The 27,676-nt window shown below is 44.2% G+C and overlaps 2 protein-coding genes across 7 annotated transcripts in view; both read left to right on the top strand.

Moving 5' to 3' along the window:
- The window catches only part of atp13a3 (ATPase 13A3), a 37,791-nt gene extending 31,007 nt beyond the window's left edge, over window positions 1-6,784 (top strand). The window contains 3 exon segments of the mRNA XM_060067905.1: window positions 715-795; window positions 2,133-2,225; window positions 3,116-6,784. Coding sequence (XP_059923888.1) covers window positions 715-795; window positions 2,133-2,225; window positions 3,116-3,307 — 366 coding nt within the window. The 3' untranslated portion in view covers window positions 3,308-6,784.
- Window positions 6,785-7,189: 405 nt separating this feature from the next.
- The window catches only part of opa1 (OPA1 mitochondrial dynamin like GTPase), a 50,351-nt gene continuing 29,864 nt past the window's right edge, over window positions 7,190-27,676 (top strand). Inside the window, exons 1-26 of one of the 6 annotated variants that reach the window (XM_060067887.1) lie at window positions 7,190-7,403; window positions 8,030-8,345; window positions 8,495-8,591; window positions 8,987-9,094; window positions 9,957-9,995; window positions 11,472-11,554; window positions 14,547-14,726; window positions 16,655-16,708; window positions 17,149-17,253; window positions 17,440-17,526; window positions 17,647-17,760; window positions 18,045-18,125; window positions 18,250-18,324; window positions 18,703-18,774; window positions 18,897-18,996; window positions 19,363-19,493; window positions 20,124-20,196; window positions 20,293-20,365; window positions 20,953-21,068; window positions 23,169-23,233; window positions 23,440-23,516; window positions 24,677-24,842; window positions 25,235-25,387; window positions 25,845-25,953; window positions 26,993-27,072; window positions 27,373-27,513. In XM_060067887.1, coding sequence (XP_059923870.1) covers window positions 7,375-7,403; window positions 8,030-8,345; window positions 8,495-8,591; window positions 8,987-9,094; window positions 9,957-9,995; window positions 11,472-11,554; window positions 14,547-14,726; window positions 16,655-16,708; window positions 17,149-17,253; window positions 17,440-17,526; window positions 17,647-17,760; window positions 18,045-18,125; window positions 18,250-18,324; window positions 18,703-18,774; window positions 18,897-18,996; window positions 19,363-19,493; window positions 20,124-20,196; window positions 20,293-20,365; window positions 20,953-21,068; window positions 23,169-23,233; window positions 23,440-23,516; window positions 24,677-24,842; window positions 25,235-25,387; window positions 25,845-25,953; window positions 26,993-27,072; window positions 27,373-27,513 — 2,724 coding nt within the window. In that variant the 5' untranslated portion in view covers window positions 7,190-7,374. Of the gene's footprint in view, window positions 7,404-8,029; window positions 8,346-8,494; window positions 8,592-8,986; window positions 9,095-9,956; window positions 9,996-11,471; window positions 11,555-14,543; window positions 14,727-16,654; window positions 16,709-17,148; window positions 17,254-17,439; window positions 17,527-17,646; window positions 17,761-18,044; window positions 18,126-18,249; window positions 18,325-18,702; window positions 18,775-18,896; window positions 18,997-19,362; window positions 19,494-20,123; window positions 20,197-20,292; window positions 20,366-20,952; window positions 21,069-23,168; window positions 23,234-23,439; window positions 23,517-24,676; window positions 24,843-25,234; window positions 25,388-25,844; window positions 25,954-26,992; window positions 27,073-27,372; window positions 27,514-27,676 lie in introns of all 6 variants that reach the window. The other 5 variants (XM_060067886.1, XM_060067889.1, XM_060067888.1 and 2 more) reach the window with 5 other exon arrangements.

Here is a 27,676-nt window from a genome sequence, read left to right as displayed (position 1 = left end):
TTCAATCACGCCAGGGCCAGTTATAAATCTAGTGTCCTAGTCAAGGAAGAGGGCTCTAAGGGCCCGTGTCCACACAGCGTTTTTTTCTTGAGTTCCAGCGTCTTTTGTTTTCAGTTTTCCAAGGAGGAGAGAGCGTAGGCGGCCATCTTGAGTAAAAACGCTGCGCCCCGTGTTTTGAGGGTGATGATCTGCCTCTTTTTGCGGCCACTCCCAGCGCTTGGAGTTTAAAATATCATAACCAATCACAAACTAGATGTGGCGGGCTCATCATCACCCATGTAAACAAGAAAATGGAGGGTGTGTTATATATAGATTATAAAAAGGAAACTACGTGACGCTAGTCTGTAAAGGTGTTGTTGTTGTTGTTGTTGTTGTTGTTGTTGTTGTTTTTCTCTCCAACACACACAAGCGCTTCTTCCCCAGTACACTAGCAGAAAAAATGTGGACACAGGTCATCGGATGTTTCCTTAAGATGTGTATCTTTATTCAGCAGTATTTTGTTTTAATATCAGCCGACAAGTCATGACCAGTCTTATTGCCGCAAGGCCTTACTCTGTTCATATGATAAAAAAAAGAATTATAATGCATTTTTTAATTTGTATACTTCAATTGTTCAGGTCGTCTCATTTGAATACTTTTATTCATCATGTTTCCCCATCCAGTCACTGTACAATGTGGCCAAACAATCCTACAACTGTGGTCTGCTCATTGTAGATCGTGTGTGTCCCCTTCTCGTGGCGGATCAAGCTGTTTCTCATTGTTCTGGCCAACGCCGCCGTGTCGGTGTTCGTGGAGGTAAGGCACCCCCAGAAATGCACAATGTTTACTAAATGTTTTATCATGCCGACTCTTCATTTTCTCATGCAATGTTGTCATCCGTGTCTCATTGTGTTTCAAGAGGCGTGGACACTGCACCAAAAGACCGTTCTGCCTTACCCTAAACTTGAATAACTGAGTCATTGTATTTCTCACACAGCATTATTGAAAGTGTGATAAAAGGAAAAACATCTGACGTTGCTATGTTCTTGCACTATCACTAACTCACCAATACTGTTTACTGGATTTCTCAATGGGTTGTTTGCAGCTGTGTCACACCCGTGTCAAGCGATCTTCTGATGGAGGGCAGGAAGTGAAATGGAGAACGTAAAGCAGCAGTACTCACTGTTATGTACACAGTTTATGTAGACTTTGTGGAACCAAATGTTGAACATCTACCGGACTAAGAACAGAACTAGTATCAAAAGATATTAGCGGTGTCCTCGACTTCGTCAGGCCAGACCTATTCCCAACTAATCGGCGAATCATATGTAATACAATTTCTAGTGCATGGACGCTCAATGATGTCTTTATTATTTGTGACATTTGCGTGGTCTAAACAAATGAACAGATTAAATTGGTTGACCAGGGTATCCCAAAGCTGTCCATAGGCGAGCATTTGCAATTGGATTTTACTTTGTTCGATAATCTTTGATGGTGCTTTTCTAACATTGTGTCGCCATCTAGAATAATGGCATGGAATGTGCACTGCACTAATGATTTGATGGTGCCGCCACACAAAGAGTCTATCAAACAATAAGGAGGTTTGCCGTGTTACGAAAACGTAATACAGCAAATTCCAGAGGAGAAGGGTGTCCATCCCCGCAGAAAAACAAAGCTTTTTCTTCTAGAATCCAACCAACGCTGTTATCCCCATCCTCCCAAAGGAATGTTCTGCTGTCACACACGCACACACAATTTTCAAGATTCAACTATTAAAGAAGTATTTGACTAAATGTATTTCTATCAAAGACTCAGATCGACAAAGATCGTGGTCATGCCTAAAACGTTAGCCCTTATGACCTTGATAGATAGCACTGCATTATTAAACCATTAGGCTGGAACGCACCATTGAACCTCCAAGAAACATATCTGAACTGATATCCAGTCCAGTGTACGCATCTCCTGCCTTCACTTCCTGCCTTCCTCATCACGTTCTCTCCACTGATGTGATGATATCTGCAAAACAATCTATTCTATGTGCCTAGTCGACGACTATTCGCAGAAGCTAACCGTGCACTATGACAACGATATCAAATCAAGGTGTGTTCTCTGCTATGATTTCCCCCCCCCGCATCCCATGCACGTTTCCATAGACGTTCATCCTGGACGTGGTCTTGTCGAAGCTTGTGTTCAGCCGAGACAAGCAGACTAGCTATGGCTATGCCCCCGCCGCCATGACACAACAGGTTGGGAATTACGGACACCTCCTCCTTTCCTTGCATCCTAACTACCTAACCCTACCTTCTGTTTCCCTCATGCGTCCTTAACATCCTTTTTGTCTGTTTATCACGCTCCACTACCAACCCCCTCCCTGCCTTCCTATTCGTCTTTACTTTCTTTACTATTTTCTCATTGCCTCCTCATGACACCTCACCTCTGACCAAAGCCTTGATTATACTCGGTTATATTCAAGATTTCTGTCCAAACTGAAATGAAATTAGGTTGACCATGAACAGGACCAATGGTGGCTAAGCGACCACAACATACCGATTTAAATTAAGAACCTGATGGCAGTTGTAAGCATCCTACCAGATATGCACGCAGCATAAAGTGCAGGTGTATAATTTTATTTATGTATTTATTTATTATTTAATGTCTTCAAAAACACACGATTATCTTTCTCTTAATTTTTTTTCCAACATCTTATGAGTACGTTTTTATTGCGTATATATTTTTTTGACAATAGCCTAACTAAAACTTTATTAACCCGGATACGTCTCACGGTTCTTTAATGGAGGTTGTTAATAAAACAACAGCAGCAACCCCAGTTTAAGACGAAAGTTAATGTTTAAGTCTACTGCAGCATCCAGATGTACAAGAAGAGAGGAAAAGTATAAAGCATTTTTAGTCATTTTTAAGCAGACAAAAGGAAAGGAAAGACATCTCTCTCCCATTATGCACACCATCACCTGTCTCTTTTACGTGTTTGTCGCAAAACCCTTTGGTGTACGATCGCTTCCGTAGCTGACATTTCATGGTGATAAAACCAACATCCCTACAATATATATAACTGTTTCTATTCTTCCCTTCGGTCTTCCCCCCCCTCGGCCCGTGTCACGTCTACGACCATGTCTAGGTGGGCATCGACCACTGGGGCATGAAGTGTCTCTCGTGGCTCTGTTGCCAGCGCAACGCGGCCCCCAAGGCCCGCTACATGCACCTGGCCCAGGAGCTCCGCGTGGACCCCGACTGGCCCCCGCGGCCCACCACCACCACCGAAGCCAAGCCCTGTCCTGAGAAGGACTACCCGATGATCTGCAGCTCGTAGCACCCCTCCAGGAGGTCAGGTCCCACGCAACCACGCCCCCCCCCCCCCCCCACCGGCAGGTCAGAGCCCAGAGCGGGTGCTTCCAACCCGCCTGAGGGGGACGGAGCCCCGGTGTGGGGGACTGGGTCTTGTTCGTCTGATGGTTTGTCAGCTGGCGTTGACAAAGGGCAGAACCCCTCTTGCCGTGCGTTCTCTCTGCATTATTAGATTGCCATGTTGTCCACCATACAAAGCCAAAGCTTTAATTAGTTTGGTATTTGAGAGAGAGAGACACACACACACACACACACACACACACACACACACACACACACACACACACACACACACACACACACACACACACACACACACACACTCAGGGCTGGGTATCGTGGCCAATTTCCTAAATCGATTTGATTTCGATTCATAAGGTTCTGAATCGAATAATCTCGATTCAATTCAATCTGCTCTTAAATAATGAAAATGGCTCAACCGTGTTACAAAATACAAATGTACTTCATTTTTTCTCTTCACCTTAAACAACAGGTTTGAAGTGCAAACTTGTAAATTAGACAGTTTAAACTTGAGCTGTAAACAAAATTGTCTCACGTCTCAAAAGTGCAATTTTGAAATAAGAAAGGAATTGCAAGTGAAAGTGTACTTGAACTACAACATTCCATCACTGCAAATTGCATTAAGGCATTGTTTATTAAGTGCAGAAATAATAAATATATATCGATCTCAGGAATCGCTATTGCAAAATGTTAATGAAATCGATCCAAAATCGATTAAATCGATTTTTTTTTTGCCCAACACACACACACACACACACACACACACACACACACACACACACACACACACACACACACACACACACACACACACACACACACACACACACACACACACACACACACACACACACACACACACACACACACACACACACACCGTTAAGAGGACCCACAGGCAGGAACCTGTGTTTATCTTCCGATTCCATTTTGTATTTGGAATCTCCACCCATGACAATTATTTGATTGCAGGCACAGTATACATAAATATGATAACAGTGATACCATTTCAGATTACCGTTAAGTCAATGATGTTATACAAGCGCACATAGGAGCCTATTTTAGTAGTTCTTCTGAGGTCAGCACAAAGAGACTAGGACCTTGGCTGTGCATGACGCCAGTCGTTGGAAACCTTAGGTAGGGTCCAGAAATGATTCAAACACAACTGTAGTATTGCATTGCCGATATTTTGATTTCTCCAAAGAATACTCAGCATGTAATGTAACGAAGGCCTCACTTCTCCCCATGCATGTCCAAACAACGCTAAGGGCTTGCATACAGTTCTATGATGTATAGTCATTTGCTTGTATAATATATTACAATATATTATATATCCTTAATGCTGTCCGTATCGCATCGCTTCCTATGGAAGACTGGATAATTGTGGGATCATCGAGCAAAACTACACAATCAAGCGTCAAGATCCAACCAACTGTTTAGGGTCTTTGTCTGTGGGTAAACTGTGCTAAAAAAAAAACCTGCCCTATATGATGCAATGCCACAGGAATAGCAGAAAAGAACTGGAGGAAAGTATTGCTGTTTGTGTTCATAGCATAAGCCTATTGCAATCCAAAAAATACAAACATTTCTTATCAGTCCATCTCCCAATTGTACCGACGCTACTTATTCACCGTTGTTTCATTTCAGTCCTGAGCCTTTCTGTGCCAAAATCATACAGACGATTTTCTGAACATGCTTTACAGAAATCTGTTGCCCAACTTCATTGGGCTGCAGTCTAGATCGCAACCAGTTCGAAAGATTTGTGTCAGGATCAGACCATTAACCTCAATCATTAGCTTATTAATTGTACTGACCATGTATTTCAAACAGGCAATCATTGTGTCAGTCTGCTATTTCAGATCACATTATTTCTGTACATGCATCCGTTTTTAATCGCGTTAGTGTGTTGCTATATTAAAATATATAAATATATGTGATTATTTAAATAGGCTCAAAACCTTGAGTTCAAAATAAAAGCCATTGCCTATGAAGTACAATTGTTGCTTACATAGATTGAATACATCAATACCCTAAAATGAATCAGATGGTCTGGGTTTGGGTATTAGGGTTAAAGTTAAATAGATGAATGTTTTAAATAATTTAAACCAATGCAATATTTATTTTGTGTTTATTATCAAGGCTTTAGCTTTAGTACATCTCTATGTTCCAAAGATTGTATCATGTTATTAATCAATTGATTCAAGTCTACTTCTGTCAAATTCTACAACCTTGGATGAGACTGAACTGTACTGGATCTATGTTGTTGATGATAATTCTGGTATCAGATTACCTCTGTAAATGTTTGCTGTAAAGTCAGTGTGTTATCAAAGTGTATTTTTTTTTTCTCATATCAAAGGGCTGTTGTCTGCGTGTTTTCTTTTTATTTTACCTTTTTTGGTACTTTTTTCATAAAATGGGTTGTAGGCTAATTGGCAGTTTAATTATTGGGTATATTTTTGTATTCTGAGCTTCCTTTGTAGGTGTGCAATAAGCATAGGTCCTCCTTGTTAAGGCATGAATTCTGGGCATTTATTTCAAAATGGTAATCTGGATACATTATCAGGGGACTTGAATACCTATTTGGTGTTTTCTTGGGTGAAGGCTCAACTAGACTGTAGATCATCTTTAAACAATGTTTCATCCTGGAAACTATTTGCCCATTATTTTTAGTTATTATATTTGTTGGATGAAATTACCAATGGTCTCTTGCACAAAAAAGGGAAGTATAATTAATTTGATTGCTAATAACTAAATATTTTCTTACAACCAAACTATACTTTAATCAGCTTTCATGTGTTTTTCTGTTATCATATTCTATGCTAACTGAAGAAAGTGTTTCTGCAGAAATACCAGCCTGGTTTAACGACAGAGTATTTTAGGCTCAGCTTCCAATCAGAAATGGGCCCCTTGAGAATGTTCTGTTTCAAAATTTGAAATTATGCTCGTCAGTTGTTTTTTAACAGTTTTTTGCCATTTCAAAGCAATGTGTAGAATGAACCCTTTCTCTTGTATAGGTACCATGCACATATGCTATTAAGTTCATCTCCCAAATCATGTTCCAGATTTGACGCAACCCATTTACATTACCCCAAATATGATAAGGCAGTGTATGGGGTACATAGAAACTTTCCTTAGGGGAATGTGAATATCTAAAATACATTTAGGAGGTTACTAAAAAAATATTGATACCCAAATTACCCGTCGGAAAAATTGTATTTGAAATATCTGGTATTTGATGCATTAACTTTGCATCTGAAATATTGAATACCCGCACAGGTATCCTTTTTATAAGCAGAGGTGTAAATTATCGGCACATTTTTGTACTTTGTATTTTTACTTTTCTCTTTTATGCTTTTACTGATGATTGCATTTTTTTTTTTAATATATATATATATATATAAATAAATGTGCTTTAAAACAATTTGCATATGTTTTTATTTGTTTGTTTTGGTAAAGTAAAAAACAACAATTTGTTCTATGTCACAACCAATAATAGAATTGTGCATCAACAAGAGTAGCTCGACATGCTGAATTTTCAGATGTTATGGTAAGACTGGCTGTTTGAGCACTTGATTAATAATTAGACTATGGTGCTCTGATGGAGGCAAATTCATATTGACATATTAATGTTCAGTTTTAATAATCATAGGCTAAAAACGAAATTAATAGCTGGTCATTTGACGTCAGTAATATTTAATCCAAACATTCCAGTCTACAACTATATATCTATATATCTATAAAGAGATATATAAAAAAATATCACCTGTGCAAACCGAAACAAAAAGCGTTATCTAGGAACCAAAAAGGTTGGGTATAGTTTGTCAGGCCGTCATTCGGGGGCGTACCGCTGTGCAGGAAGTGGAGCTGTCAGTCGGTGTCCTTGTTAGCTAAAGAGCATGTTAGCGCTCGAACAGGGCAGTGCATGTTTATCAATATGAAAGAGGATGTCAATTGGACCTGAAACATATTTTACAAGGATCTAATTGTTTATTCGTTGTTGGGAACATCACCATGTTGCGTGTCGGGGGCAAAATGACCTGGTGAGTTCAGCTGTAATAGAGCTAATCGTAGCTAATGCAATCTTTTCTCGTCTGACACTGGTATCTGGACATTTTGACAGCGGAGGACAGCTTGGGTGTGTCATACCTCCATAACCTCTTTAAACGCTTACGTCGATTGAATTTCGATGTAAAACATAACATTTAATTTAACTATACATGACATGTCATTCTCGTCTGTGAGCGGCCTGTGTGTGTGTGTGGAGCTCCAGTCACTTACCGTATTTTAATAACTGTTAAAACGTTTCACAGGCTTTCTTACTATCCTCTACGGATATAGTTAGACCCATACAATGAGTTCAGTTCTCTACCATATCTCAAATCATATTGGCATGTTTGTGCGACATTGTGTGATGTGTAAAGGTTGCTTTTGTAATGTCCTGTGTCGTAATTGGCTGATCTTTCTACTAGTTATCGCGTGTGCAGCCTCTTTGTTGTTGTTGCTCAAGGACCCACACATACACATTAAGTAAAATAGAAAAAAATCATGCTATGTACTGCAACTTGTATGCTATTGTGAAATCAATTGTGACTGCAAAAACAAGATGACCAAAGCAATATGGTTTGTGTTTGTGAGCGTCTTTTTTTATATTTGTTTTCCTTCTCAGCATGGCCTGCAGGAACCTTGTCTCCAACAACATGGGGGTGAAGGTTCGCATCCCCCTGCAGAAGCTGCACCCCCTCTCCCGTGCCATCCACCACCGCTACTCCAACCAGCAGGTTCCCCCTCACCGCACGGCCGCCCGTCACATCTCCACCATGTCCCGGCTGCCCATGAGACCCCCTAAACCCCCACCGGGGTCTGGGGGCCGCGGCCACCAGCAGCAGCGCAACTTCTGGATGCTGCGGCTAGCCGCCAGGATTCTGAGGCTCCGCTACATCGTTCTGGGCTCGGCCGTTGGTGGAGGTTATACAGCTAAAAAGGTTTGTTTGAGTTGGTTGATGTTGGCTAGGAGATCAGTTTTCTCCTTTTGCTGCTCTTAAAGTGTTCCACTCCATTGAAAACAGCAGAGCAAACCTGCTTCGAAACTTTATATTTTTGGATGACCAATGTCAATGTCGTTTTCCTTCAGACCTATGAGGAGTGGAAGGACTTGTTGCCTGATTTCAGTGAATACAACTGGGTCATTCCCGATTACATCTGGGAATTGAGCGAACAGATTGATCTAGGTAAGCGTATTCTGTCCATGTAATTCATCATAGTTTTAGTGCTGGTTTTACCTAGTTAATGTTGCTGAATTTGGCAGTTGTATGGAACATCCCAATATACAATATATTTTAGCATGTGTGACTGCGGCTAATTACATCTAATGACTGATATATTTGGGTCCTTTTTGATCGGCCAACAAGGTCAACTGCAGTTACAAGCTACATCATTTATTCAAAGTAATAATACAGATCAAAACACCAGGACCAATAGTGCATTGTAAATCACCAACATACGTTTTTCTAATGATGTAAAAGTGTCTTAAGATGTATGTAACCCTTTCTTTAATGATGTTGCCTGAGCTTTTTCAACTGGACAAGTTTGGAATTGAGAATCATTCTACTGTTTTGAACCACAGAAAAACTGGCCAAAGCGCTTCCAGAGATGGAGGAAATTGCCAAACTACTTCCTGACATGAATAAGATAGGAGAGAACTTTGCCTTCCTCAAAAGCCTACTGTCCACTGGTAAGTTGATAAGACCTTAATATAGTTCATGTTGACATTGGAGATGATGTCCTGACTTTGCATATGTTCACCAGAAAATGAAGCTATCGTTTATATCCAATTTTCTTGAATTGCACCTGTCCTGATCTGTCTCTCAGATTTGCATTGGGCTTTGCAAACCTTCTTATCTAACACCACTGCTGCCATGCTCTTTGTCCAGCTTGGTATGTGAACCGTGTGACCTTTATTTACTTTAGATTGTGTAGACTTACTGAATTAAAACATTTCCGTTAGTTGCGGTAGGCAACTAATGAAGGCATGTGCAGAAGGTGCAGAAGTTGCAGTAGGCAACTACAGTAGGGCAACAGGAATTTACACAATTTTTGCCATTTTTATCATCAACTAATGGCATGGTACTAGTATTGCTAGATTCTAATTATGTTAACGCATAGAATACGCATATAAATATAAAAAAATGGGATTTCAGCAAATAGCAGCATTACGAAAGGCCAACCAAAACGTCCATTAAGCATAGCTTTTCCATGAGGTTGACGCTACACTTAGGTATATTCTTCCCCCTAAATGTGTGCACATTGTTTTTATTTCTACTCCCAACATAATCATAATGAGACAACAGGGCTTATGCGTTTCATTGGGCCTGGCCGAGAGGGTGTGCGGCGTGTGTTGTGTGAAAGTGCCATTTGTCTGCCATGTTCTTCTCGTTCTTTTGTACCACCACACATCACCAGGCAGTGGCTGTGCTGCAACACCCCCACTGCTTTAGTCCCATTTCACATAACTTTTATTTTGTGCTGTTTTTTTTTTTTTTTTTTTTTCTGTTCTCCTCCCCTACCTTCTTCCCCTTCCTCCGCATTTTTCACAGGTATAGTGACTGGAGCCTCTGGTCTGCATCTGTTGTTAGGTGTGTAAACCCCTACATGCTACTCCTCGGTAGTGTCATGTGTTTATAGTGCTACCACCAGCTTCCCCCCCGCTTGTGAAGCCCTTCTCCTCTGTACCTGTCTGGGTGTGTGTACTGTGATGCACCTACTGACCCCACTGTGAGGAGCGTAGTATACTGTTCCAGAGAGGACCTGTCCCATACATGGCCTCCCCTTCTACACATTTTCATACATTTGTGGTTTCTGGTTCATTATAATTTTATACTTTTACAAATAAAATTGAAATCTATGTTAGCTGCATTATTCCTTTCAACCAAGGGTTCAAAGATACATTTTTAATGTGTAAACTTTTGGGCAGTATAGTTTTGGACTATTTAAAAACCTGTCTAGAGCGTTGATAAGGGCTTCATTCCCTGTGTTACAGAGCTACCATTGAGCAGTATTCTGGATAGCATTTGGGGGTTTTAAAATGCTTGGCTAACCCTGCCATATTTCTACCTGTAAATAAGAACTAAAATGCTTTTCACTTGCAGTACAACAAGAAGCAGTGATGCATCTGAAACATGGCTATGCACACACACACCCACACCCAAACTAGAGATTCTTAATGTCTTAATCAGAACAACAGATCCAGTGTACTGATCTTGAACTTGTCCTAAATCTCCACTTACCTCTTTTCACTTTCTTTGGTGTCAGATGTCTCATGCATGTGTGCCTTGGCCTCCTATGAATTGCATATTTTCATAACTCATGTCACCTGCTTTTCTCTAATTTCACTAACATCTCTTTTCTAATGGAGAAGTTGATTCAAATGTGTGGAAAATGGGTACTTTGGATAACCTTGCATTTCTTCATTTTAATCTCCAGTTGAAAGTATTTTTTTTAAAGGTCATAGCTCATACTATAGGGTGTTTTACTAGGAAGAATGCAAACAGACCCGTCCACGCATGTTTAATTCCATGACTCACACACAGGCAAGGAGGCGTGTATCTTGTTGTAGCGGTGACCAGCGTTTACACACCACCCGCTCCGGAAAAAGAGCTGTGAGGAAAGACTCTTTTTCCATAACGTGTTCCCAGGCTGGTGTGTTGCGACACCGCCGGGAGAACACAGAGTATGTTCCTCTGGAGGTCACAGCTTTTGGCGCGCCTTGTTCCCCAAGCGTGCCCATTTCTCGGCCCCCCCCAAACACCTGCCACACTCTATGGGTCAAGGCCCTTTGTTAGTCTCCCAGCTGTTGATTCTTATATTCCATGTAACTCTTATATTGCCAAGAAGTTTTAAACCAGCAAAACCTGATAAAGACAGCCCTCCTTTTTATAACATTTGAATCGCATATCGATATATATCTGCTGCTTGTACTCAGTTTGCCCGTAGATGTTGAGTCTTGCTGCTGGTCATAGATGTTCATCGCTTGCAGTGGACTACAGTGTTGACCAGTGAAGGGGTGGTGAGGTTAACCACCGGTCTCTCTGTGGTTCTCTTTCCTCTGGTAGAAACGGCCGGCGAGCCTGCGCTGAAGGCCGCCGACGCGTCCGCCCCCGCCTCCACGGAGGCCAGTGACAAGCAGTACAAGAAGGTAAGTCCTCCACCCGTGCCCCACCACGCCCTGGTCCCTCCACCCCAGCCACCCTCCACCCCAGCCTGTCACTCCCTGGTCCCTGCCAACACCACCACCATCCCCTCTACACCAGCTGCCCTCCACTCACCCTCCTCTCCCTGGTCCCGACCACCACCACTACCCAGCCCTCTACACAAGCTACCTTCCACCCCACCTGACGACACCGCCCACTCTCATTGTCACCCTTCGTACCCAGCCTCATTCCGTCTCCACATGGGGTGTTGCACTTACTGCATTCTGCAGTGAATCAGAATTGACTGCGTCTGGATCAGGCTTATCTTAAGTCAGACCATAGACGCAACAGACCCTTGAACTCGGATAGTGGCAGGGATGTTATTGTCCTTCACAACAACGGCGGTTGCTTTTTCCTGCAGTGTACGTATTACATTTATTGAAATTATTCTTACATTGAGTTGATTGTGCATTGTTCCACTCCTTGAAGTGAAGGCAGACAACACAGCGTTGCCGTTGGTAACTGTTTCAATCCTTTATTACACGTTGAATTAAAGCAATTTACTTAATATGTATCTTACCATTATCTAGTTTCTAATTCTGAGCAGCTGTTTGAGACATCCTATATAATAATAATAATAATAGATTCAATTTATATAGCGCTTTTCACGTACTCAAAGCGCTATATGTACTGCATTGATAGAGTACAGATTGGGAAAATAAGTTAAATACTATAAAATCAATAAAACTGCGTAGACACACAGTTAAGAAATCCATATTTCCTGTTGCTTTGACTTTTTTTTTATGTTGCTGTTCTTTTATTTTTTTCACATGCTTCTGCTTTTCATTTACCCTTTTCCTCCCAACCTGAACACAATGTAGAGAAACTACAGCTGGTGCCTAACTCTACACTGTATGTGCCCATTCTATTTGTATCCCTTCTTTTTTTGTCCTCTTTTTGCACCATTCTGCGTCCTGCCTGTCCTCTCTAAATGGACCTATTCTGGTCCGCTGTTGTCTACTGTTGAATGGAATTGTCTGTTTTTCTTTTTACCAATGCTGTTTGAAACTGTTTAGAGGGCTAGGTAGACAGCAACGACAAAACAATACTTACGTTTTTGTGAAGATGAAGTAAAGAAGATGCTGCTTTCCTCTTATACTGCTTTTAGTCCAAAGCGCCCCAACATGTTTAAAATTAAATTAAATCAAATGTCACAAAAAACGCATAATGACAACACTGTCATTCAGTGTTTTTGGTTGTGTCAAGTTCTCCAAATGAATAAAACAGTGGGGAATAGTGGACTAAAACTAATCATTCCCTGCTGTCCGCTCTCTGCTCCCATTAGATTACCCCAGCGCTTGCTTCGCTAATACATGTTTGATCAGCATAGTTCTCCCACCTACCACCACCATAATCATCAGGCCCATTTGCCCAAATACATAAAAATATAATTAGGCTCCTAGTTGTAAAGAGCTGAAACTGATTTGAATGCCTCCACCATACACTTTTACAACATCTCTTGTTGCTCAAAATCAGTGCATTTTATAAGTTGGAACTCAAGTATGACTAATGTCGGTTGGTATAGTTGCACAATGGTTAGGGTGAGTTAGTTATTTGGAGTAAGTTTATTGCATTATTTTCAAAATATTATATATTTTTTGATATTTGTGGCTTAGTGTTGCCCCCTTCTTCAGGCAGCAGGGCTGATGTGTGTGTGTGTGTGTGTGCACATTGCTGATGTGCGCGTGCACGGTGCTGATGTACACGGTCACAGAGAGGTTTTAGTTTGATCACTGATTCCAGTAGGGTTCAGGGTGCAGATGCATTCCAACCGAAAAGGTCTCATAGAAACGGTCTAGCAATTGAACATAACCGGACAGCCTTTAAGCACAAGCCACATTTTTCTGGAACTGATGTCTGCACAAAATTCCGTTTTCAGTCTGCATGTTGAAGCCATCTCATTGTCACAGCCATTTGTGAAATAATAATGGCACCTACAATTACCCTGGAAATCCAGAGTTCTCGCGAGAGCAAAATTAGAATATAGTACATTTGTTCAGCGAGTCACTCTGGGAACGAGCACGATACTCACTCCCCGATTCCCCTGGCCCAGAACATTAACCAATCACATCGGTGTATCTGTTATAGGCGGGCCAAAAGCGTTGGAGTTTCACCGACCGGATACGGCGAGAGTCTATCTATTGGTTAGCTCCGCTGGTCTGGATGCGTCACCCATTTTATTCTTCTCATTGGTCGTAGTGTTATCCCATTGCGTGCAGTGATATTTTCAAATGCATGCTTGGTGCTGCCCCTCGAGTTGGCCTGTTTTCATCACTCGTTGCCAGACCCTACAGCTTTCTAGATGTGGGTCTGGATTTCCAGGCTAACCTACAGTATCATTTGTATTTAATTATTCTATGGTAGAACAATATTTTGCTATAATTATAATGTAACCATTGAAGGGGTGCAGTAGGGGGCACCAATTACATATATGATCTAAAATAAGATATTATTAATTATTTGGGGCTGCACTGCATGCAAAAACGTTGCATGCAGTGGGGCCAGTAATCCAGCTGCAGTGCTGTTTGACTGGATCCATGCAGGGGAACCACTTTGGGTACTGGCGAGTACAGAGAGTGCATCCAGCGCGCCACTGGCTGGGAGACACTGGTTGTGGTATCAGTCGCCTCCTCCGCCCTCACACTTTGCAATGTCTGACCGTCTCTCCTTCTCGATGAGAGAGAGAGAGAGAGAGAGAGGCGGATTCTTATCAGCAAGCGGTGATCATGGTGGCAACATGTTTCCCTCCGGAAAGAAAGAACTTGATTCTATGACAGCGTTGATCCCTTAACCGATCCCGTCAAGCATTGGCCCCCGTGGAAGACCTATGCCCCGCCTTCTCGGGACCGATTGGCAGGCTCGCCCTGTATGGGAGGAGGGTGAGGTAACCCCGTTGGTTACCGCTGCTGTCTCTCACTGTGACGTCCCTCCCAGCAGGGTCTGCTCGGGGAGCTCATTCTCATTCAGCAGCAGATTCAGAGGCATGAGGAGGAGGTCCGTCGTGCCGCCGCGGCAGCCAATAGCGCGAGTCCCCCACCACCACCACCACCACCACCAACAGAGCCCGCCCCTCCTCCACCGAAGCCCAGCCCCCCTCCTCCTCCACACAGATACAAGGTGAAGGTCCCGGCCAATCCCCAGTCACCCTGGGGTTCCCCGTCTCCACCAATTGGAGACCACCAATGGTGATGCAATGGGACCGTGCAGTGATACCTCTATAGCTTACGGGCGAGAATCAAATGAGCTCATTCTGGAGGACACGGTGTTGGATTTGGGAGAGCAAATGGGTTATTTTAATTGCGTTGATTTAATGATCACTTCTGGATCCCTGATATCTCTTCTAGTGGTTGAGGTAATTTTCCGTTAACAGTTTGCATTATATAAGCTCGGATCTAAGGGTTAGGATATTTAGTGTTGGGAAAAGTACTGATCCTAACCCTCTCAGTGTAAGTAGTACTCATGAATCACTTTGTTTGTGTTTGGTCCTGATCAGCTTGGATATTAGTTTTATCCCTAAATGATGATATCACTGGCTCTTTGGGCATTGATGACAGTACTGGAACACTGGTCATGTTGGTTAACATTCATTTAAGACAGTTGGCTCTGCATCAGGTACATAGCCCAGTCTGCTAATTCCATCAAAACCCACACATTGCTCCAATCTAAGCCTTTCCATGCAAACGCACTCAACCATAGACTCCTTTGGTCTAAGATTTTGTCCAAAGTAGCCTCTTCAGAGGAACAGCTGGTAACAAGCTGAAGAGGTGCACATATAGTAGTAAGTATAAATAAAGTTGATTTTAAAAACACTCCTGATGGTGATATAAGTTCAACCTCGGGTTTCTGGGGATCCCACAAGGGACCGTACGCTCCTGTGATTTCCCCCCCCCTTTTTGGAACCGGCCCTCCAAGCATATGCATTACACTGCATGGACTCAAGTGACACCCAAATGCATGGCATGAACGGCATTCGTGAGCACTAGTGCGGTCGTAACCTGGAAAGCTCATTGGCCGACACTGAGACGTGGCAATATGCTGGAGCAGCATCAGAAGGTCAAAGCTCAGAGGAGGTCATTGTGAATGGTATTCATATTCAATTGCATCTGCACCATAATTTTGGCCAGTTGCAATACCATTTTTATTCCATAGGGCTTCTCAATACAGTTATTGTATTGAGACATGAATTACAAATTTTATAATTTAAGGCGCAGATGTAGCATTGTGATTGTGTTTGTGTGCGTGTGTGTGTTAAGTGTACTTTTTTTGTTGAACTCCCCTATCCCCTACCTTCATCCCATCTGCTTAACCCATTACCATGCACCTTCATCCTGTCCTCCCTCATCTTCTCTGCTCTAATCAAACTGTGTACAATGTAACTCTGTCACTCCCGTGCTACAACATGCTATACCGCACCATGCAGCAATATGTGCATTCAAAATGAACGGTGAGCTGGGACTGGGCCCGGCCCACAATCAAACCTTGCTCTGCTGATTTGGAGAAGCGTAACCAGGCAACTGAGAGATGAGCTCCTTTTTTTTGTGGATGGAATTGTCTGCAATCAGTGTTGAGCTGTTCAGCATTGTAGTTTGATTGTAAGTGTTAGCGATGATCTGGCAAACTCAAACATTTTCCTGACCTGCATGTTATACGGAAATCAAGTTTTCCTGCCAAGCCAGTGAAGCCACATTTGGTTTGGGGTGCCTTTGTCCATCTTAATAAGCGGTTGCTCATGGTACGGTATGGCAGGTATGGAAGACGATGGAATAGCACATTATATCCGGGATACTACCAATCATTACAACCAATCAATTTGGATGACTTGGAACTATGATCCTTTCCACGATTTATTTTGTTCACCAACAGGGCATTCCGTTTGTCGAACTGCTTGATTTGAGTGGCTTGTGTAATTAAATGTGCATGTCCTGTATGTGTCTTCACGGAGGTGGTCGCAAACGTGACGAGGGAAGGGGTCGTGTGCGAAGGGTAAGACTAGGAGTTAACTCTGGCTTGTTTGTGTGTTGTTATGACTCCTCCTCCTCCCTCAGTCATCAGACAAGGAGAAACTAGACCAGCTTCAAGAGGAGCTCCTTCGTACCCAGGTATGCACTATGTTTGAAACACACTCTTTGACCCTGTAATGCACTTACAGCTGATAAGACTATCTTCTAGCCTCATTGAAATGCCATTAATGTAAATGTCATGTTAAAATGATATAGCTACCCTGCAATCCATCAAGTAGTTTTTTTAGAAACTTCTTTGTTCAGGAATTATAATTTTCTATTCTTACTGCATTGTTGATTTAATGACTTTGATTCAAAGCCTAACTTGTAATTCCCATTATGAAAGTAGAAATTAAATAACAAGATGTACTGTACATTTTAATTTTTTCGTTAATGTGCATCATACACAGGCGTGTTGAGGCTCCAACTAAAAACTACATTTTTTGTTGTAGCATTTCGCTCATGTTTGCCCGTGATGCACCCTAATGTTTTCATGTTCTCCATGGTCACACTGTGCTCTCTGTGTTGCGTGTTCTCAGATGAAGTACCAACGCATGCTGGAAAGGCTGGAGAAGGAGAACAAGGAGCTGAGGAAGGTGGTGCTACAGAAGGACGACAAGGGGATCCATCAGAGGAAGATCAAGGTGGGCCTCATAGGACTCATAGGAGCCAAGACAAGAATACAATTGACTGAACTGTTTAAGAATATTGCCTATGCTTACCGTTTGTAATGTTCTTCGAATTTGGTGGGATTTTAGGCAGCTAACTTTTTACATTTATTAAAGAAAATGATTTGAATCTCCAGTTTTTTTCACCGATGCCTCTTGCAGAAATCTCTGATCGACCTGTATTCTGAGGTCTTGGACATCCTGTCAGACTATGACTCAAACTACAACACCCAGGACCACCTACCCAGGGTACGAAGCAGCCAATCATTGGACCAAACCCGTGCCGTCTTCCTGTATCACAGTGGGCTTGATTCTGTCCATGCTGCCCTCCATCTCACTAACACCGCCCTCCTCTCGTACCTTTCCCAGGTGGTGGTGGTCGGAGACCAGAGTGCGGGGAAAACCAGCGTGCTGGAGATGATCGCTCAGGCCAGGATCTTCCCCCGAGGCTCTGGTGAGATGATGACCCGGTCCCCAGTCAAGGTAAGACCCGTTTGTATCACACAGGAGGCCGGGATATTGTATTGGCTAGGGGCAGACTCAGTGTCTTGACCTCTGTCTGCTCCTTCATGGCATATATCTGAATTTAATGTCAAATTTAAAGTGCACAATGGAGTAATTTCCAATGTGCTCCTATCTTTTGAACTATGTCACGAAATAAAAAAATAATTCTTTAGATTCTCTTTTTTTAATTGATCATTTCACAATTTTGGACGTGAATCAAAGTAATTGTATCACCGCGCTAAACCTCGTGCCCCCTCTCCCAGGTGACTCTGAGCGAGGGCCCCCACCACGTGGCCATGTTCAAGGACAGCGGCCGGGAGTTCGACCTCGGCAAGGAGGAAGACGTAAGACGACCGGCCTGTCCGCCGTCCCCTCCCTGCAGCACTCCCCCTCCCACCGCCGTCGTTCAGGTTCACGTGCACGTCTTCTCGCTCACCTGCGTACCCTCTCTTCCCCTGTTGTTCCCAGCTGGCCGCGTTGAGGCACGAGATTGAGCTGAGGATGAGGAAGAGCGTGAAGGAAGGCCAGACCGTCAGTCCAGAGGTGAGCAGCAGAGCGTTGCATCAGAGCGGCTTTCTCGTGTCCAACCTGAGGGAGGGATTGGCCACCTGGTAGTTTAACGGCAGATTTAGAGTTGATTGCCGGACCATAAAGGGATACGTACGACGCAATGACTTCTCCTGCTGATATTGTAACGGCGTGCTTTATGTTGTAGCTTATTTGCTTCTTTCATGTTGTGTTTATATGGTCTGCGGTAAACTGGTCAAAGTCCCAATAGTGAACTCAAATTTGAACTAAACACAACAGCAACCCCCGGTGTTGGGGTCATTTGGTTCTTGTCTTTTTTTATGCGCAAGCAGCTTAACAAAAAAGAGCTGACGTCAATGGTTATCGCTCCCCTTCCGTGTGTCTGTTTGGCAGACAATATCCCTGAGCGTGAAAGGCCCGGGAATACAGAGGATGGTGTTGGTGGACCTGCCAGGAGTCATCAGTGTGAGTGCCCAGGCGCACGCACGTACGCGCACACACAGTACTGCAAGCACAGCCCATCACGTCTTTGGTCATCCGCAGACGCAGACACAGACAATCGGTGTGTTGTTTCTATATCCCTTCAGACGGTGACCTCAGGCATGGCTCCGGACACCAAGGAGACCATCTTCAGCATCAGCAAGGCCTACATGCAGAACCCCAACGCCATCATCCTGTGTATTCAAGGTGAGCGCCCAGGCTGAACACTAAGCAGGTCATCTGAGGAGGTGGCAAAACGGCATGTTTCGTTCAAACCAAAACCAAGCTGAATAAATCATTTTAGCGTTCTGGTGTAATTCGTTTTTGGAATATGATACAATTAAAAATATACATTTCCTGGGTTAAAATAATGATAATACTATAAGTTAAATTATCGCTTTATTTCTGCACTGTAGTATATTAACCGTTTGGTATTATGATGAAAATCAATGCCATCATTTTCTTTTTGATATTAACTTCCATTCATCTTATACCTCACCTCTTTTCTCGCTTTCATCATTGCTGCAATCCTCTTCTTTGCTGACCTCTCTCTCACTCTCTCTCTCTCGCCAGATGGCAGTGTGGACGCCGAGCGCAGCATCGTCACAGACCTGGTCAGCCAGATGGACCCCCATGGCAAGAGGACCATATTTGTCCTGACCAAAGTGGACCTGGCTGAGAAGAACCTGGCGAGCCCCAGCAGGGTAAGACCCCCCTCCCCCCGGCATCAACCCCCAGACCGCAAGGACAACAGCCTGAGATGGGCCCCCGATGCTGTGTCGAGGTGTAGTGAGGGTTGGGGTGAAGTTCCTTAGAACTTGGTGTTCTGTGTGTGAACCAGACCGACCGAAAGGTAGATCACATGGAATTAAATAGGTGTGACGTTACGGAGCCTTTCTCATACTTCGTTTTAGGTCTTCGATTTGTATTGGAACATGAAAAGTCTCGTTCTGGGTTGATATGTATGACATTTATGTACACAAAATATCTCTGATTTTGTTTATACCTTGAAACAAGTTCATAATTACCATAAGACCAACAGATATTTCAGTCACTCTGATATTTCCACCTTGAATTCAATTAATTATTGGTGAAATTTATGAAATATTCCTCTGGGTGCCAAATATAATCTGTGACATGAATGTGCTCTGCAGTAACATGATTACACAATCATTTTCCTTTAAATTGACGAATTCTAGAGCAATCAGCAGTGCATGTTAGCTCCACCAGGGAGCGCCAATGTCTTATATTTGAACTTGGTTCACAGGCTTGGTGGAACAGAGATACACAAGCGATCTTCAGTCTCTTGATTCTTTATTTGTTTTGGATTTCAGATCCAACAGATTGTTGAAGGCAAGCTGTTCCCCATGAAGGCTCTGGGATACTTTGCAGTTGTGACAGGGAAAGGTAAGCAGTGCCATTCATGCTAATCCGCTGCTCTCTCCCATACTTGTGGAATTGAACATTTGAGTCATATATCTCTGTGTATCTCTTCTGTTCAAGGGAGCACTAGCGAAAGCATAGATTCCATCAAGGACTACGAAGAGGACTTTTTCCAGAATTCACGACTACTTCGGTAGGTTGTTTAACTGATTACCCGTTTACAAGGCACCACAAAAAACCTTCCTAAATCGACTCTGCACTCTATACAATTCTCTGCCTCAATCTTACCAATCGCTCTGGAAAAGTAGGGCTGGGCGATTAATCGAATTCGATTTTGATTTTAGCGTCAAAATATCTCAAAATTAACATAATCGTTTTCATTTTTTTAATGTTTTATAGAAAGTGCAGAAGAGCTGGATACATATCTATACATTATTTTAGATTAGAACATTTTCTTTTGGAACATTTCGTGTATTTTTTAAGGCGAAATTTCAAAGTTCTCAGTTGCAAAGTGTTATTGAGAGAGATGTACTGAATAATCATAATCAATCATCATCTTTTCAAACTCAAAAAATAATCGTTTGAATAATCGTGATTTCAATATTGACCAAAATAATCGTGACTATGATTTTTTTCCATAATCGAGCAGCCAGCCCTAGATTAAAGCGTAAACAAGGAGTTGTTGCTTGATGCAACTTCGGTCCTCCCATTTTGTGAGTGGGATGTTTGCGTGTGTGTTGTGTTGTGATGATAAGCGACGTGGTTCTTCTCTCTCTGCAGTGACGGTATGCTGAAGGCCCACCAGGTGACCACTAAGAACCTGAGCCTGGCCGTGTCCGACTGCTTCTGGAAGATGGTGAGGGAGTCTGTGGAGCAGCAGGCCGATGCTTTTAAAGGTAAGAGTCTGCACCGGAGCCAAAGCAGTCCAATATTCCTTAAAGGTCTTTGCTTATATTATGGACTTTGTGTAAGAATCTGAAATCCTTCTCATTGCTGGTCCCTTTGGACGGTAAGGGAACTGCAGCCTGATCAGTTGGTTGGAGTGCAAGCTCCGTGGGTTGAGACAATAACAAGTCACAAACTAATATTAGTTATTTGAATAGATAACTGTTGCGCAAGGTAAAAATGTATGAAAGAAAATACCCCTTTGCCATTGTCAGCACTTAGTCGTCACTTTTTCCCTGCAAAACGAATCTTTGACGTTAGATCACAACCTGATTGGTTAATTAGTTATTAGTTAATATAATAGCAATTTAAAGCAATAATTGCACGTTCAAAATACAGGTCCACCAATGATCATCCACCACAGATAGCGCTGTGCGTCCAATCCTTTACCCTTATCAAACCCTTACCCTCAGCTTGCGCCACTCAAACACCTTAAAACCCCCTAATAACCCCTCTGGGTCTTCGTCCTCCGCGTCTGGACGTCCCCAGCCCCGACACACAGCCACTCTCCGTCTCCCTGGCCCCCCCTCCCGGCTCGGTCAGCCCCAGCAGCCTGCCACACGCCCAGCCCGCCCCCCCCCCCCCCCCTCCGCCCATTAGCCCTGACAACCAGCCGGCCCCTAGCAGCCGCCCCTAACGGCGGGGGGAGATTTATGGCTCTGTGGCGGCGGGTCTCATCGGCGCATTGTGTGGCGCATTGATCCGCCGGCCGTCAGAAACACGCCGGCACTCCGGAGCCGCGCCGCCTGGCGTCACCGCCGCCCCCGGCAATTAGCCCACTCCCCAGTGTGTGTGTGTGTGTGTGTGTGTGTGTGTGTGTGTGTGTGTGTGTGTGTGTGTGTGTGTGTGTGTGTGTGTGTGTGTGTGTGTGTGTGTGTGTGTGTGTGTGTGTGTGTGTGTGTGTGTGTGTGTGTGTGCACACCGTCTCCTTGGGTGTGTTTTGTGTGTGTGTGTGCGTGCGAGAGGGAGACAGTGTGTGCACACCGTCTCCCTGGGTGTGTTTTGTGTGTGTGTGCGTGCGTGCGTGTGTGTGTGAGCGAGAGGGCGACAGTGTGTGCAGTGCACACTGCGTGTGTGTGCGTGTGTGTGTGGGACAGTGTGTGCACACCGTCTGTGTGTGTGTGAGCGAGAGGGGGACAGTGTGTGCACACCGTCTCCCGGGGTGTGTTTTGTGTGGCTGGTGATTAAGGGTGTCTATGTGTGGTGAGCGGCGCCATTCGTACTGCTGCTAAGGGGCCAGTTAAGACCGTCGTCTGTGCAAAGGTCCCCGCTTTTTATTGAAAAGGATGGGCGCCATTAAAGCGCTGAGAGCTGCCTGTATATCACCCCGGGGGTTGAGGCAGAGCCCAGCCTGTCCCTATCCCTGGGAGGCCACGGGTACAATGGCCGGGAAGTATCAGCGTTTGATAGGGCAGAGCGTTATAACGGGAAAGAGTAAACCGAAGCAAAAGGGCTGTAAAGATGAGTTCATCCAGACGGGGTGAAGAGATCGCGGGAGACAAACCACCTTCAACGAACAGCAGGTCAAGCTGCGGTGTATAAATTCCTACCTGACGTTGGCCTGACTGTACGGTCTTAGAGGATCTTATGACACAGTAGAGAGGATAAACGGCTCGAGCAATTTTTTATTTTATGCTTATGAAACGTATTCTTTGGCAAGTAACTACGCTCAATAACCTCGTCCACCTTTAATTCATGTGCTCGCAAGAGGCAAGATGAACGCGAGCTTTATGCCTTTCTGATTACGCTGGTAGGTTGCTACATGTCATGGATGATCATGTGGATCAGAATAAGGAAATTGTCAATTTGCAGTTGTTATTAGATTTGGCTACCGACTGCATATTTAATTGGTGGACGATGTACTGCAAGGGTTTGTTTTTCACTTGAAGAAAATCTTGGGAAATGGCTTTTCATTGTCAGAGTGAACATTGTCTGTATCTATGCAGTTTAGAGATCAGACTATGAAAACACACACAAGGTGCGCTTGCTGGCTTTTCCAGAGGTCATCCATCGTGTTGGATGTGATTGTCCCTGTTTTTCTCTGTCCGCAGCGTCTCGTTTCAACCTGGAGACAGAGTGGAAGAACAACTATCCCCGTCTGCGAGAGCTAGATCGGGTGAGAAGATCACAAAGTCCCACTTGAATGGACTTGAATAAACATGAAAGTTAACAATTCATGACGATTGCCAAAACATTTTAAGACTTTGATGAAATAAGATAATTTGGGTTGGAGAGGTCAGCTAGATGTGTATGTGTCTGTGCGACTTTGTTTGTTTGTGTGTGTGTGTACCTGCTGTGTAACTTGGATGTGTCTCTCTGCAGAACGAGCTCTATGAAAAAGCCAAGAACGAAATACTGGATGAAGTGATCAGTCTGAGTCAAGTGACTCCAAAACATTGGTGAGTCGAGTTATGTGTGCAGCATGAGTGCACGTTCTCCTGAATCTGTGACACTCGCTTCAATCTGCAAAACTCTGAAAAACCCGGTACCTGAGGCCAATTAGAGAACCGTCTGTTCCCTAACGCCAACCATCCCATAATATGTATGTTATGAGAACCCCCTCCGCACCATCTCCCCCCTCCCCCACATCGGGGAAAAGCTCTCTTAATGAGATGTATGCACGGTGTTACGTCCCGTCCCAAGTGCGTGCGTGCGTGTGTGTGTGTGTGTGTGTGTGTGTGTGTGTGTGTGTGTGTGTGTGTGTGTGTGTGTGTGTGTGTGTGTGTGTGTGTGTGTGTGTGTGTGTGTGTGTGTGTGTGTCGCCGCTGGGTCGATGCTGTGATGAACGACCTGTGAAGGGGCGCTGTAACTACAGCCCGCTAACTCTGTCGGAGACGGTAGGGGTGTGGGGGGGGGGGGGGGGGGCACAATCGACAGCAAGCGGCACCGTCTCAAGCAAAAGGAGCCCGCCGCATGAAATATGAGCACAGTGTGTTTCTGATAAATTAGACGGAAATGGGTGGGAGCGCTTCCCACTGCTCCGAATCCCGGAGGACTGTTCGTTCCTGAACGGTTTTGTCTCATCGCCCCGTAGTGTACGAGAGGGAGAGGTGGGAGCTGTTTGCTGGGAGGAGGCGGGGGGTGCTCCCCGCTGTATTGGTATTTTACCCTCCGACGGGATAGTAGCGCGCTGGCGGTGGCACGGCTCGATAATGGGGAGTGATGCTGACCCAGGCCCCCTCTGCTCATTGTTCCCCTGCCCCTGTGGATTACTCTGTGCTTCATAGCTGGAGCTGCAGTCCAGCTATGACCAATTCACTGGCCTGTGCGTCTGTCCAGCTAGGAGCTAGGTTTAAAAATATATTATTGCTCAAAAGGTAGCAGACTTGAGGGAATATTCAATGGAAGGGATTAAAGACAAACCAAAAAATGCATGTTGGTGAATCAGTTACTAACCTTGAATCACCTGGAATTATCCTAATTGTTTTGAGCTGGTAAAGTCCTAAATCAGCAGTGCCAGGTCCATAACAGTACAACAACATTTTAAAAGTGCACCTTATCCAACAGTGTTATTTATTCTACATGACCTTTAACCCTCCTTCCCCCTGCTTCCCCTCAGGGAGGCCATACTGCAGAAGAAGCTGTGGGAGCGCGTGTCCACCCATGTGATCGAGAACATCTACCTGCCTGCAGCCCAGACCATGAACTCGGGCACCTTCAACACCACGGTGGACATCAAGCTCAAACAGTGGACCGACAAGCAGCTGCCCCACAAAGCACTGGAGGTAACGTTACAAATAATGATATCATTAAAAAAAGATTTCTGAATTGTTGAATTCTGTTTCAGTTTGGTTGATAGTGAATAAGCAGATAGTGATTATTTAATGTAAAAAGCTCTCTGATTGGCTTAGGATGTAGCCAATGAGGCGCAGTGAGTCAGCACTGCAGCATCATGAGAGTAGAGTATGGTTAGATATCATCATTTGGCCGAAATATGACTGAGGCAATTATGCTATGAGGCTAACGATTTTAGAAAAATAATGTAAGTTGACTTCTTATAGTAATTATTTCACGCAGCCTTACTATTGTTAAGCGAGGAGTGGACATAAGGAAACACCCCGACTCGATCCTCGGTGCCCGCGGCCCTCCTCAATGCATTCTCCTCTGTGACCCCCAGGTGGCGTGGGAGACCCTGCAGGAGGAGTTTGCCCGCTTCATGGCCGAGTACAAAGGCAAGGACCAGGACGACATCTTCGACAAGCTGAAGGAGGCGGTGAAGGACGAGAGCATCAAGAGGCACAAGTGGAACGAGAGGGCCATGGACAGCCTGGTGAGAACCCCACCCCGGAGATCCACCCCCCCCACCCTGGACATCATCTCTCACTCAGGCTCTTCCTGAAGCGGCTGTCATTTTATATTTGTGCACTAAATGTTTAAAAAAGAAATATGACAAGATTCGCCGCATTACGTTATTTCTCGACTCAAGGGAGTTACAATTCTATCAAGGATTCAATTCAATCTGTGAAACTTGAGTCCAACCTTGCAAAGAGTTGTTTGGGTTTATGGTTGGATTGGTCACTGAATATCCCACTCAATGTGTCCCAAAGCTACCATGAAAGCATAAGTGTTACACTTTCAATATGACAAAGCCAAAGTTGTTAATAATAATGGTGTGTGTGTGTGTGTGTGTGTGTGTGTGTGTGTGTGTGTGTGTGTGTGTGTGTGTGTGTGTGTGTGTGTGTGTGTGTGTGTGTGTGTGTGTGTGTGTGTGTGTGTGTGTGTGTTAGAGGGTGATCCAACACAACGCCCTGGAGGACCGCTCCATTACAGACAAGCCCCAGTGGGACGCAGCCATCCAGTTCATGGATGAGACTCTGCAGTCCCGCCTCAAAGACAGTATGTACCCTTTACACTCCGTACCTTACCCACCCAGGCTTCCTGAGTCTTTACCTCCCACAGAAGCTTGTCACCATACAGGGGAACTGGAGTGGCAATGATCTTTGTAGTGTTAACGCTAATCAGCAGGCCATTGACGGTTATCGTGGTTTTATTTTTATTTGATTGAACATGTTAATAATAATTTTAACAAAATAATGAGCAATAAAATGCAAGAAATAAAATAAAATGCAAAACACATTGGATCATCAGGATCCTATGCAAAAAGTACCTAACTCAAATAATACAGTTCATGTTCAAAAGGGATTGGGAGAGGTTGAAAACGTTTCTGGGGCTCATGTTCACGTCTAGCTGAAGATGAATTCACACGTCTGTGGTTGTTCTACCTGATTGTGAATGACTCACACAGGTCTCTTCAGAAACACCAAACAAAGTCCACTCCTTTGAAGATATGTTGAAAAAGCTATCCATGTGATGTTTGTGAACGATGTTTCAAAAGTCATTCAAATGTGACCACTGAAAAGCGCAGTGTTTTGATTTGAACGGATGCTTGTCGATTGGCCAATCAGCAACGACTTTCCGTGTTCCCCTGCGGAAAATTGCGATGCGTCAATGTTTTGATTACGTGATTTGGGCTTTAGTTGTTATTTGTTGCGGCCCCTGTAAGTCGAGTCCTCGCTAAGGCAAAGGGTTAGACTCTTCGAATCTCTAAACCTAGCGGAAAAAGGAAGAAGCCTTCCTTCTCAAGACATATACAATTACAATTAGGGCGTTAAGCAGACGCTTTTATCCAAAGCGACTTACATCGGTTAATACACACATTGACACACCGACGGCAGAGTCAACCATGCAAGGCGACAGCCAGCTCGTCAGGAGCAGTTAGGGTTAAGGGTCTTGCTCTGGGACACATCAACACTCAGCTAGGAGGAGCTGGGGATCGAACTAGCAACCCTTTATAGTGCAAAATGTTTAGAGCGGGACAGACATTCAGTTGTTTCACTTTCTATCTCATTCCTTTTATCTATTTTTCCTCTTCAAGCCGAGTCGGTGATTCAGGACATGGTGGGGCCTGACTGGAAGCAGAGGTGGATGAACTGGTCCAGTCGGACGGCCGATCAGGTCAGAGGTCACTTCTATACTGTGCCGTAGCCCCCAAGATACTACAGCTGTATAGCATTATTGAATAACGATGGACGAAACTATTGACTCTAACTTGACCCCAACTCTAGCTTCCTCAGGGGAGGGAACTTTGCGTGTTGGATATAATCTTGCTTAGTCTCTCAATGAAGCTACCAGGGCTGGCTTGAAGACATCATTTCAAGCTGCAGATAATCGGTAGTTATTCGAGTGGATGTTAAAAAAAATTATATAAATATATTTTAATGACCTGGCGTCTGTATCCCGTTTCCCTCGATGCAGCACATCCGCAACGAGACCAAGAACGAGCTGGAGCGCCTGCTGAAGCTCAACGAGGAGCACACGGCCTACCTGGCCAACGACGAGGTCACCACGGTCCGCAAGAACCTGGAGGGCCGGGGGGTGCAGGTGGACCCCGTGCTGGTGAGACCCCAGACCACGGGACCCGCAAACCGGAGGCCTACTGACACACTCAGGATAGGACGCCACATGGCATATGTACATGACAAGCTGGCCATACGGGGGCTACAATAATCTGCTGGGACAGGGCTTCTTCTGACGGTAGTCTGAACATGGAACAACCTCA

The sequence above is a fragment of the Gadus macrocephalus genome, chromosome 12, assembly GCF_031168955.1.
Source record: "Gadus macrocephalus chromosome 12, ASM3116895v1".
NCBI lineage: Eukaryota > Metazoa > Chordata > Actinopteri > Gadiformes > Gadidae > Gadus > Gadus macrocephalus.
Note: the sequence above shows the minus strand (reverse complement) of the source record. Positions and strands in the feature narration are given on the sequence as shown.